We start from the raw sequence: 13,643 nt of genomic DNA, 5'->3' as shown, positions 1-13,643 counted from the left end.
ATGATTATAGAAGTATATACTCTATATCTTTAGCATTAATTAAAATATCTTGTCTTGTAAATTGCTTCGGATGTCAGAATATTACTTGTACAGGATTTCATTCAAGTTAGTAAATCAGAATAAAAACTGTAAATGTCACTGCCATTTATTTGCTGCAAGACACACCCAGTGAAAATACTCTGATTTATTAGTTCTTATTTACAGTCCCAGACCAATAAAACATGAGTACAAAATTTGAAATACAGAAAAATCATTTCTCAAGCAATTAATGGTGAGGAAAGAGTATCAGCTGGCTTCTGCAAACCATAGATATTGCTAGAAAATTTGCAACTTTTATAGTGGTTGTCTAAGATAGTTCTTGCAGAAGAAAGATTGTAATTTCTTGATTGAGGGAGCCTAAGATTTCTCATCTGTGTATCTGTGTTTGTATGTGTTTTGGTAGATCCAAATTCCAAATACTTTGTCTGAACAATATTCTAGCCTTACCAAAGATGTCCATTATGTAGCCTTTATTGATTGAAAGGGAGCTTTCAGCTCAATTATCTGTGGACAGAGTATGGAGGAAATTAGCTGCAATGTCCATTCATTGTTGTCTTCTCAAGATGATTATGTTGTGGCATCAGAATACTACAATGCTGGTTAAAGGCAATTATAATAGGAATCTAACCATTCCCACCTCAGAGGAGTCAAACAGGGCTGCATTTTTGCCCTTTTAAATATTCAATGATTGTGGCCTTTTCAAACCACAAATTTCGCCGGCCAACACTAGTCCTTCCTGATTTTAATTCTCTTGTATGCAGATTTTCACATACACAGCCACTTTATCTGTAATCAAGTGGGCCTTTGCAGTTGCCTAGCGGCCTTAGAACCATGCATTTCTAGGGAATTTCTTAACATTAATTATTCAAAAACTAAGGCTCTGGTTTTCTCTAGAAAGCATTGTAATCCCCTATTAAAATTAAATTTAAGAAAGTGAGTTACATAGTTACCCAGTTCTACCTTACATGTTGTAATCTGTGAAAATTATGATAATTAAATACCTTTTCATGGCTTAAATCTTCATAATTTGTTCCTTTACTCATGTCAGTAAATAAAAATTTTGCAGGACGTTGGGTTCCAACCTGCGATAATCAGACTTGTTATTCTGGCACTGTCCACACGTTTGCAATCCTATCACATTTGCAAATTCTGAATCATCAAAAGGATTAGAAATTTGTTCTGAAAACATAAAGAGAAGGCTAAGATCCCCAAGGAAGTGATACTACTGTGAGCAACGGCACATTTCAAATTTTTGTCTTGCTATGGAAATTAATTTATTTACTGCAAAATCTACTGCATGGAATGAAGCTTCATTCTGTTCTGAGTGACATATTCCTTATTCATGGAAAACAGGATTTCAATAGTAGCTTTCATTTTTTTTTAATTGCTTCAAGTAACGTATATGCTTTTATACGTTTTAATGGATGGGTACTGAAGGTCATGCAATTCAGATGCTTTCATGTAATGTCAATAGAAATTGATAATTAAAATCTGCTGCTTTGTTTAGTCAGACCTTGCATGTAGAACGTGCTTGATAAAAAAAACTTTATAAAGTGCAATGAAAGCACTTCTGTCTCTGGCAGGGCTATCAAACTCCCGGCCCATGGGCTGGATGCGTCATGCGCTGGCCATGCCCATGCCTGGTTTAGTGAAGGGGATGGAAAAGCCCCAATATATCACATGACATCACCATGATGACGTGAGTTTGATATCCCTGGTCTATGGAATAGAAGACCTGGGTTTCTACCAGTTCTCCTTCCACATTGCAGTTTTGATTACTATACCTGTGCTGTCTTGATTACCAGCAGAGGCATTCTGACACAGGGGACAATAAGATCTCCAGCCAAAAGTGAAGGCCCCAGGCTCCTATCTTTATAAAGTCAAATTTTGATATTATATAATACCGCAATTACTGGAAAATATGTCTGCTCTTTTGTGCTGTTTTGATTTATCTTGCTTCTGCTCTTGATTTTATTTTCACAGATGCCGGTGTGAATGATTTTGTTACAATGCATTGTGTATTCATGCCAAATAATCAACTTTGTCCAGCTCTGATGGCTCAATATCCTTTTTTAAGTCATATACACCACAAACACACTAAGTCATTTTTTCAGCACCATCCTACCTTTTGAATGTGGAATCCAATCTGGGTCGGTTACTGGGACCAGAGGTTTAGTCTTCCGAGCTTTTGGATTCATACTGAAGCCCATCCTCAGGGAACTTCTCTGTCACCAGAGTGTGTGAGGGACAGAACGTGTCCTCTCACCACGATACACATTCTGGTGAGAGAGAAGTTCCCTGAAGATGGGGTCCAGCAGGAGTCTGAAAGCTCAGGAGACTAAACCTCTGGTCCCAGTGACCGACCCAGATAGGATCTCACAACATTACCCTGGGACACATTTATTTGCCTTCATTTGTTATTTCAAATAGTTGTTAAACAAATGGCCGTAATCGAGGACTATCTGTAGATTGTCAACCCAAGGATTCTTCAAACTATTTTGCAACGTCTTATTGTAATTTGTTGCTTCTCCTCCAACTCTAACTCTACTCCAGTGTATCAGTTTTTTCTACTGGAAAGTCAACTTTTTTTAATCATTTAAAATAATACAGGTATATTGTTTTCTCACCTATTATCAATTTTTTATTTCAGCATATATAATCATAAATGAGCTTGGACTGTTCTGCTACCATAATAAGCAAATAATACTTTTAAAAATTGATAAATGTTAATAAGCAAAATAAAGGATCCTATTTACGTGCATTCCAACTCACTTTGCACAGTATATTTCACTGGAATTTAATTATTTTTCTGCCAAAAAGTAAAAATTGGCTATTTTAACTTCATTTCCATTAGTTCTCCCCAACTGAGTTTGCAATTAAAATGACAGGTAATATTGACCGTCTTTATAGAGTCATTAATAAGGATCAGAGCATTCAGATAGCTGTGAAGCTTTGCATACTTTCACATAAATGCTGAGTATTATTATCACTGCTGTATTATTAACATTTTACATGAATCTCTGCATTGCCCTTCTCCCAAAATGAACACTGAGGTTGGGCTTAAGAATCTGAAAGAAAATAAATCAGTGATTATACAGAGGGCAGAACAGACTGCATAGTTAGTAACAGTTCTTAAAGCTCAAATATGAAATCAGTATGCAGTCACAACATCATTGTTGATTAATACCTTAGAAATTATAGCCTCTCTAGAATATTATTTATACATAACACTATTATTCTGATAGATATGCAGCATGAAATTTAGGAAGGGAGGGCTCCACCTTTTCCTACGATAGAATTTGCATGGGAGGAATTATTAGCAGAATTAAAAATAAGTAGATGAGCAATGGAAAAATGGAAAAGAAATTGCTAGTGCCTGTGGTGAGTCACTTAATCAGCAGGTAAAAGGATATTGAATAATTACAGGGCTTGCGTGGAAGAAGCGGCATGGGAAGGCAGGAGAAAGTCAGTAAAATGTTGCTTGATTTTGAAAGGCTGTATAGAGACCAATGCCTACACTCTCAAACTTCTTCTCCAGGTTCTCCTACAATGAAACCACTTGTTAACTTCTGATCTTGATTCGGTATTTTTCAGATTACATTAAGTGCTCCAAATCCCAGCTGTCAAACTACAGTAGCCATTTCCAAGGTTTTATTTTAACTACAAGGAAATGGTGGCTGTGTGAGGAATTCATCAATGTTTTCATAAACCACTTCCTTTACATGTACACATGGCTGTATCTTGAAGAGAAAAAATAGAATATTTCCTGGTGAGGAACTTAAAGAGTCCTTGACTTATATCGGAGACTGCACTATAAAGGCCTTCAGGTTTTGATTTAAAGGAAACAATTTATTTTAAGAATTGCCTTCACCCCACGTCTTCTTGCTTGACAGAACTGTCATTTACAGAGGATAATCTGGGCTATTCATTCCACCTTGGAGTCTTGTTCTGTGAATATCTGTTGCTGTCTAGCTGTCTGACTGTCAAATCTAACTATCCCTATGTATCCTAACAAGGCAAGACTAAGCAGAATTTTAGAATTTCAGCCAATTGACTAAGCCTATTACTTAGTCTTCGATTTGGTTATGCCTGATGCTTGGTTGATGGTTAGATAATGAAATGGAAGTAAAGGTTTCATGAAGAGGGGGTGGAGACAGGCATGAGACTTTGTAAAGATGCACTAGCTGGTTTTCTGCAAGGAAGAGGCAGCACAAAATGGATTATATGTTAATTGAAAAGAATACTGCTTGCCTGCCTTCGAGAGATTTACTTCCCTGAGAGAAAGCAGCACAAAATCCAGCAGTATTTAAAGTCCCACCATACTACCACCAGATCAGGCCTTTGTTGGTTCGCTCCACATAATATCTAAGAACAGTTCTGGTTTCCCTTACCCACAGAAACTTAAGTGCCTTCACATGCTGCCATCTTTCATGGGATGGCGGGAAGCAAATCACAAAAATGTGATACGTTGAGACAAACTACAAACAAACAAAATCCCTTTATTGTTGTGGAAATACAGAGTGGAAATACAGAGTGAAACACCAAATGTGCTGTCCAGACAGTTTAGAGTTAATGGGATTTGGGATAGTTACTTAGGAATTGTGATCTGTCCCCTTAAGGGAATGCATCATAGTAAATGTAGTTAAAGGTATCCTGGGAAATGTAGTCCATGTCACGTGACCACATCTGTAATCCTGATTGGTCACTATATTGACCCTTGTTGGGTTGGGGGAGGCTCCTTCACTCTTGCCTGTAACCACCATACCGTACCATGCTTCAATCATGATGGGGTTGAGACCTTTTTATCTTTCTACTGTTCTGCTTATTATTCTTTGGATGGTATAAAGCAGACAGAGTAACTCCACAAAACATCCATAACAAAGTCTTTTTTATTGGTTCATCAAGTATCCTCATAACTCACATTTGTGATTAAGTTCTTCTTAATGTCCAATCCTTTGTATATCTGTCTTGTAGTGTAGAATGATAAAAAGATCTCAACCCCATAATGATTGAAGCATGGTACGGTATGGTGGTTACAGGCTAGAGTGAGGGAGCCTCCCCCAACCCAACAAGGGTCAATATAGTGACCAATCAGGATTACAGATGTGGTCACGTGACATGGACTACATTTCCCAGGATACCTTTAACTACATTTACCATGATGCATTCCCTTAAGGGAACAGCTCACAATTCCTAAGTAACTATCCCAAATCCCATTAACTCTAAACTGTCTGGACAGCACACCAAATAAACTCTGCCAGCGATACATTCTGTCTATAATATATTTTAAAAATAGATAAATTGAAATTGTAAGATGCAAAAGAGGAAAAAAAGTAAGCACAATTTAAATAAAGCATTGGTTCAACTTAGGAAGAAAGAGAGCGGGACAGGGAGAAAGAGGATGAAAAAGAAGTGGGATTGGAGTGATTTATTGTGGTAAAAGCATACGGAATTGAGTTGATGGATTGGAAATTAATCAGTGAACTTAATCTTAGTAGTGTGGTACTTCCTTTGCTAAACTGGCTAATGGATCTAAGGTACCCTGTCCATTACGGTGACATTTGTGATAGGAAAAAAAAAGAATCTTCTACGGGATTGATCTGCTGGATCAACAGAGGCTAGCTGTTTGCTCATTCAGAAACTTTATATTCGGTTCAAATGGTGCAAATCACAAGCACTACTACTGTTGGAATGGGACTTCAGAAATGTGTGGTACAATTATACAGCGCTAAAGAAATGGTGCACTGTCTTAGCCTGTTTTTCTTATTACATCTACATCCATCTTGGCCTTGCTATTGTCCCCACTCCCTGATGTTTCACTTTCTGGGAATTTGACCAAGGCCTTAAATCCAAACTTAGTATATGGAAATGCTCCATGCTCCATTTCTTTTACAGTGCAAAGAAAAATCCACTATGTTCATGTTTAACACAAACTGTTGACCTATTCTGTTTTATTGGGAGATCACTTGTGCTTTCTTTTCCTGCTATTCATGTCAAGTGTCATGATAATCTTTTAAACTGGAAACTTGTCAAATACAATTTTGAACTAGAAAGCCCTGCTGGGCTAGCTGTGGAATTGCCTCATGGCTGAGAAAGTCAATTTCCGGAAAGTTCACAGTTATGAGGAAGTGATAGGGAATTCAGAGGGAGTGATAGTGATGGGGAATGGCAAAATGACTGTTTGCCTTGACATCCTAGCACTTACCATGCCCAGGCTTCTCAAGGCACAGAGCAAGAAAAACTGGATTATGCGCTGAATAATAAAAGGCGAGTTGTTCGTTTAGTTCTCCTGTGGGCTGCTTTTTATGATGATGTTTTGCCAGAAGAGGAAGCAGCAGTGGCGTTTCTGGAGGTAAGGCCCATTATTACAACAACTGTTATCTCTTTGCACTGAGAGTATTTATTGTAGTCTTCCAAGGATGTTACAAAAAGACCCATGGTGATATTTCAGGCTTTCGTGAAAAAATGTGTGTCCACATAATTTTAGGGAATAGTCCATTAGTTAAGCTTTGTAATAATAATGGAATTTACTTCTTATAATAACTGAGGTGGCCATCTCGCTGTTCTGTTTGGCATGGCTAATCTCAATGTTCCTTTTGAGCATCAAATGAGGAAAACATTTGAAAAGTTATTTTATTACTGCTGGTGATAACGTATTTTTCTTTTGTTTAATAATTAAAACTGAATTGAAATGCTACATTTCTCTTAAGGAAAAACAGCAGTTGAGATAAATAGTAAGAGATGAAAGGAATCTAAAATAAATAAATTGAAATACAACCAAAAACAGACCACAATTTTCAGTATGGTAATGAGAGAAATATATTACTCTTAGAGTGAAGACCAAGGGTTATCTAAATATTTGGAGTAAACTATTATAACTAATACTATTTATTATGTACGTAAAGTATCCTTATTTGAAATCAGTATAGATATGATGCGGATTTTGTCAAATCAACTGGACTTTTTATGTCATTTGAAGAGTGTGATTATCATTTAACAGGAATTTTATGTATCTGTATTGGATGATGCAAGGGTAATTACAGTACTCAAAGAGCAACTCCCAGAGCTAGAGAAGACTATGAAACAAATGTAAGTATCAGATCAAGCTCATTGCTCCAAACTGATCTCTGCCAATGCCTAGCATTAAATCTAAAGCAGGGTTGTTAAACTCAATTCCATTGAGGGTCGCATCAGGGCTGTGGTTGACCTCGGGGAGAGTGGGGGAACAGCAGGCATGGTTGACTGGGTGGGTATGGCCAACCAGATGGGTGTGGCCAGATTGATGCCACTCACTGGGTGTGGCCGACTGGGTGGGTGTGGCCAAGTGGGTGGGTGTGGCCAATGATGCAGGGCGGCCCCTTACATTTTCCAGGACGGTCCAGCGGGCTGAATTTGGCCCACGGGCCTTATGTTTGACACCCTGGATCTAAAGCACTATCATTGTTAGACCTTGTCTTCAGTAAAAAAAATCTGCTAGTATTTTCTTTAAATAAAAATATATATGCCATAGTTGAAGCTTTTGGATTGTTTTCAAGAGCTGCTTCATGTAGAGTGCAATGCAGTAGCCCAACTGTGAGTTGATGAGGGCAGTATTCCTGCTGTTAGGGGTACAAAAAAATGGATGCATCAGCTGAAGCTGTGCAAAAGGCACTCCAGCCACAGACCTTAACGGTTTGTGGCATTTGCTTCTTCAGGTGAGTGTGACCCTATTGAAACTCAGTGTTGGAATCAGAATCAAGCAAAAGAGCAACTTCATTGTGCCACCTGGGCTTGTTTTGACCCATCCAATTCCTCATAGACTCTCGGCGCTAGGTCAACCTATTCTCCAAAGAAGCTGAAGGCAGGACAAGAAGCAATGGATGGAAACTAATTGAGTTCCTTAGAACTAAGGAAAAATTTCCTGACAGTGAGAACAATAAACCACTGGAATTGCTTTCTTCCAGCACTTGTGGGTGCTCCATCCCTAGAGGCTTTTAAAAAGAGATTATACAGCCATTTGTCCAGAATTATATAGGGTCTCCTGCCTGCACAGGGGAGTGTGGATTAGAAGACCTCCAATTCAACAGGCCCTTCCAATTCAACAACAGGCCCAGCCAGGATGGTCATGTAAACTATCATCAGGATAGAAACGCACGGTCCCAATGGTTTTGGGTGCTGCAAATGTTGAATGATATACATTTTGTTTCAAAAAGTCTCTTTTCTTTAATTGCCTGAAAGCCAATTTCCTGGATATTCACCGTTATAAGGAGTGCAACAGCATATATTGTGTACTTTTGTTTTTAGTGGACATTGTATTTATATTAGGAATTTACCATATTTGTTAATATATTGCTTTAAATATGGAAACTACTTCATATATATTCATGAATGAACAAGTTGGGTAGGAATAATAACACCAAGTCAAATCTAATAAATATGGTTACCAGACTAGGATTAGTTTACAGAATCAAAAGCTCAATTCTGTATTGCTTAAGAGTCTAAAAGTATTTATGGTATAAAATCTCTAAAATATAAATTTATTTTAAAAACTCTTTGCATTTGTATTTTTGTTGATTAGTTTAGCATACAATACGTAACAAAAAATATTGGATTATGTTTCATTTGCATTTGATAGATCAGAAGAAGCTAAAGGACCTCAGAAAAAGGTAAATATTTTAGATATGTATGCCATAAAAATAAATTACTTACAAATATTCTATGTTACATACTACCATGTTTCCATGATACTTACTACCATATTTCTCTTACTAATTCTCATCCGTGTATCCATATCGTATAAACTTCAGGTAAGACATTTGCCTGCAGTCAAGAAGTGGCTTTGTATTAAGATGTTAAGATGCTATATGTTAACAATTTACAAAAGGTAATTCTTGCAGATTTAGGTCTCCAAAGTCATAATATGAGATGGGTACCATGAAATATTTTCAAAATACATAATTAACTTTGCAGTTTTTTCCTCATCTAAATTTGACTGTCTAATAGTAGGCCATAAATTGGATAATTTGTTTTTCTCTTGTATCTGTGATTATGAAGGGTTTTTTTTCCCTCCCTCAGCACAAAGTCCTTTTGCAACACTTTAACATGAGTGATGAAAGAACACAAAAACGCCAGCCCATCAGGGGAAGTGATGAAAGTAAGTCAGTCCACTGGGTCACACGAGTTTGACAGCCCTGCTCTAGAGAGTCCTTTATTTCTCTCAACAAATATTCCAGCAAACAGCCCTCCAGTGACTGATAAAGCTCCACTACCACACTACCCTGAAGGCAGCCAACCTCAGTCGCCCCAAAAAACAGCCCCTACAGTATAAATAAAGCCCACAAAGTAGGAGCATGCTCACAAGGCAAAGTCCAGGATTTCAAGTCCAGTCCACAAGGCAGAATCCAGGCACAAGACAATAGCAATCTTCAGGGCAAAGAAAAGATCCAGGGCAAGAAACACAAAAGTCCAGGGCAAAAACCAAAGGCACAGAAAAGCAAGGGCCAAAATCAGACCACAAAAGAAGGGCTGGGTCCAAGACAAAAAGCGAAGAGCAGTCTTCCAAGCGAGGCAAGGCAAACTAGCAACAGGCATGAGTAAAAGCCGGGGGGAGTTTAAGCCAAAGCAAACAATTGTTCCTGGCAAAGACTAACATCCCTCGGCTTCCTCTTAAGTTACTCTACTCCAGGTGTTCCTTGTGAGGAGGGGTGGGGCAATTTCCTCCCATGTAGCCTTGCAGCTCTTCTCTGGGCTTGGGTATGCTCTGCTCTCTGTGCCCTTGGATCAAGTGGGGGAGGCAGCTGTTCCACATCAGAGAGGTTCTGCTCTGCCTATCAGCACCACTGCCTGTCAGCAGCCGATCCTCTCCTGTGTTTGTGAGGGTAGGCAGCTCTCTGTCCCGGCCTACCTCCTCCCCCAATGCCTGAGGGGCCAGGGACAGCATCGCTTTAGCCTCTGACCTCTCCAAACATGCCAAGGGAAATGTGGCATCCCCATCAGACGATCTCAGTTCTTACTCCTACTCCGAACCGGGCTCCAATGGGGCCATGACACACATTAACAGTAATGGAAACTTATCGACAGTGTCTAGGAAGGCATTTTAAAATGATAGTGGGAAGATGGCTGTTCACATGTAGATGGGATATGAGTAGATAGATTTAAACTGAGAATTGAGACCTAAACATTTCATGTCCCAGTTCTCAGTGACGTCAATCCCTATTATCAGTCCCAAAATGTAAGCTTGTATTGTTTTAAGTTGCAAAGTTGGTGTCTTCATTTCTTATCCACTCTCTTAAGAATTCAGGGCCATTAAGGCAAGCCTACAGTAGAAGCCGTAATGATGTCACAATACACATGCTAATGACTTGAATTAGGTCAATTGCGTAATTTATGTCATTTGCATGATGATATCATGATTGACCTAATAACTACCCACCTTTCCTGTGGACACCCTTCTATCCACACAAAGACAGAAACAAATTAATCATGTTAAGGGGGAAGAGGAAGTAATGAGTAAGCCTGAGGAGAGCATTTTGGCCTACTCAAGATCATTCTCAAGAACTGTCACTTCTAGCTTGGATATAATACCGAAAGATATTAGAACTAAGATACTAATTTTAATTTAGATATTAGTCCTAGGTTTAGACATTAGTCCTAGAACTAATGTGAAATTTCCTAAAAGAATAATTAATCAGTGGAATGATTTGCCTCCAGAAATTGTGGGTGCTCCAACGCTGGGTGTTTTTAAGAAGAGTTTGGGCTTGTCTGAAATGGTATGGAGCAGAGATCTCCAAACTTGGCAACTTTTAAGACTTTTGGACTTCAACTCCCAGAATGCCTCAGCCAGCAAAACTGGATGAGGAATTCTGGGAGTTGAAGTCCACAAGTCTTAAAGTTGCCAAGTTTGGGGACCCTGCCTGAGCAGGGGTTGGTCTAGAAGACCTCCAAGGTCCCTTCCAACTCTTCCAATGCTTGATGAGAGAGCCATTATTATTCAATGATACTGTATCATAACAGTATCTTGTTCCACAGGACAAGGCAGGTTTTTAAGTCCTCCTTTCATAATAGTGAAATGTGTTATTTTTGTCTCAAGTTTTATTCAAGGTATACTGTGTGGATCATACATACACCACCATCCGCATTCCAGTTTTGTCATCTGTTAAAGAAGTTCTCTGCGCAATAGCTGACAAACTGGGCTCTGGAGATGGCTTGATATTGGTCAAGATGAGTTCAGCAGGAGGTAAGGCATCTGGATAACTTGCCTGAATATATCTTGAGGTGGCAAATCATGGTGGAATCAATATAACGATTTCCTCAATATTTGTCAAATTGAAAATAACAGGAATTGCTGTCCATTATCTCCAAAGGTACCAGGGAAAGGCTTAAAAGCTGATCTATTAGTAAAGGTTTGATCGGGTATACATTTGTTCTTTTTAAGGCCTATATGTTATCTGCTGCATTGCTCTTGTCAAAATAGGTATAGAAAATACGAAATAAGCTTTAGCAATCTTAAGTGATATATCTTAAATAAAAAAATAAAGACTTTGTTGAGGAGCTAACTCCTTGAGGCAAGATTTCTTAGCGTTAAAGAAAAGACGGATGGTTTTATTGTCACTGTGCTGATTTTCCAGCTATCCAATTTGCCTGCAACCACAGGATTTCCAAAGTCTCCCATTCATGTTTTAACTAAGTCTGACCCTGCTTAGCTTTTTGTGTTCTGTTAGGGTCAGATAGCAGATGATGCCACCTGCTCTCAATTCTAATATATTACATTACTTTACTTCTATTACATTATTATTCTGTTTCCCTATTAAAATTCCACACTCAAAACATATCCATAATGTTATAATACATTATTTAAAAATGTGAATCTGCTAAGTGCTGTACATTTAGGACACAATTAAGTTTCTTTTTATAATATGATCTCTTCCTCACATTTGAAGGGACAGAGAGGGCCCTTATATCTATGATTTTTCTTGTCCTTGTTTTGTGAATTTAAATTTGCAAAATACACATCAGATCTTGTTATCTGTGATATCTTCTTGGGAAGAGATTGTGTGTGTGTGCGCGCAGCATAGTAACAGAATTTGATGCATTTTTTTTCTTTTTTGTTTTATGCCTTCAAATCAGTGTTGACTCTTGACAACTGCTTGAGCTATGCCCTGTAGTTTTCTTGGTAAGATTTTCAGAAATGGTCTGCTTCTGCCTTCTAGGCTTGATAGTGAGGGACTGTCCCAAAATCAGCTAGCTGGCTTCATGACTAAGGTAATACTAGAACTCCCTGTCACTTGATTTTTAACCTGGTGCCTTAACCGCTGCACCAAACTGGCTCTTTGGTGCAAGCATAAAGTATGCCATTTCAAGGACCTGTTATTCACATTTTTTTAGCTAGAATAGATCTCCTATATATAAAGCACCACTGGTATGTCTATAAAATAATGAGCATTATCAGACAGAAAACAGGGGTGCACATTTAACAAATAAATAAGTAGTGAGAAGTATTGCCAATTCTGTTATATCACCTGAAAAATCTATCTTAATTAAAACTATTGTCAGGGATGAATTCATTTGGAAATATATTGATTCTAGAGGCATGGAGGGTTGTTTTTTTTTTTTTTTGTCATTTCATTGACAAAAGCTGAGGAGAGGTAGTCCTCAACTTACAACCACAATTCAGCCCAAAATTTAAGTTTTTAAATGAAACATTTGTTAAGTGAGTTTTGCCCCAATTTATGACCTTTTTTGGTCACAGTTGTTAAGTGAATCACTGCAGTCTATAAGTTAGTAACCCGATTGTTAAATGAATCTGGCTTCTCCATTGATTTTGCTTGTCAGAAGGTCACAAAAGGGGATCAGGACACAGCAACGGTCATAAATATGAACCAGTTGCCAAGCCTCTGAATTTTGATCATGTGATCGTGGGGATGCTACAAAGATTGTAACGGTGAAAAATGTCACAGCTTTTTCAGTGTCATTGTAACTTTGGTCACTAAATGAACAGTTGTAAGTCAAGGACTATGTGTACTTGTTCGGGATAACAGGACAGAGGGCGTCAAAAATCTCAAATAGCAGCCACAAACAACGGATGGTCTGGCATTTTCGTGTTCACAGTGGCATATATAGAAAAGGGGAAGGACTTCAGTTGCGTGGTTGTTGTTGCCATCTTTTTTTGAGCATCCCTGCTCAAAATCACTGATATACTACATTGTGACTTGAGAACTTTACAACTTTCTAGGATAACCTAATCAACTTACTTTATACATAGTGGCTATCACATCATTTAACAATTGTTAAACACTAGATTTCCTGCATTATAAATTGTAATGTTTTAGATGTTATTTTTATTTGGGGGGATAAAATGCGAAAAGTTCGGGGAAGGCTTTGATGGTGCTTCAGATGTTTTACGGAAGCATATGGAGACTTGCCTGCACCTTAATTGAAAATAAAAGCTTGAAATGCAGGATATCTGAGGATTAGCGTTCCTCCAGAATAATGGTAGAGTTCACCAAGCAATTCTGGGTCGTATCTGAAGAAGTTCTAGACTGTGATGAGCAGATAGAAACAAAACCGAAATGACTTATCTGCTTTTCCCAAGCAAAGAATTTTGATTAATTTGTATCATGAATATA

At 38.2% G+C, this 13,643-nt stretch overlaps 1 protein-coding gene and 1 long non-coding RNA gene across 2 annotated transcripts in view; one reads left to right on the top strand and one right to left on the bottom strand.

Annotated features, from left to right (window-relative positions):
- Positions 1-13,643, top strand: part of RAPGEF4 (Rap guanine nucleotide exchange factor 4) — a 186,629-nt gene that overhangs the window by 152,225 nt on the left and 20,761 nt on the right. The window contains exons 16-21 of the mRNA XM_087949706.1: positions 2,023-2,101; positions 6,241-6,391; positions 7,040-7,128; positions 8,654-8,684; positions 9,094-9,172; positions 11,108-11,254. Of these exons, the coding sequence (XP_087805832.1) occupies positions 2,023-2,101; positions 6,241-6,391; positions 7,040-7,128; positions 8,654-8,684; positions 9,094-9,172; positions 11,108-11,254 (576 nt within the window). The remainder of the gene's footprint in view (positions 1-2,022; positions 2,102-6,240; positions 6,392-7,039; positions 7,129-8,653; positions 8,685-9,093; positions 9,173-11,107; positions 11,255-13,643) is intronic.
- Positions 203-9,098, bottom strand: LOC148133141 (uncharacterized). Its single transcript, XR_015746515.1, has 3 exons — positions 8,771-9,098; positions 1,041-1,121; positions 203-543 (listed from the first exon to the last, which is right to left on the bottom strand). It is a non-coding gene; the product is annotated as an uncharacterized LOC148133141 (long non-coding RNA).

This window comes from Notechis scutatus, chromosome 1 (genome assembly GCF_049901735.1).
Source record: "Notechis scutatus isolate UNSWTSFEM ecotype Mainland chromosome 1, rNotScu1.2, whole genome shotgun sequence".
NCBI lineage: Eukaryota > Metazoa > Chordata > Lepidosauria > Squamata > Elapidae > Notechis > Notechis scutatus.
The sequence above is the reverse complement of the archived record's forward strand: the minus strand, read 5'-3'. Positions and strand labels throughout refer to the sequence as shown.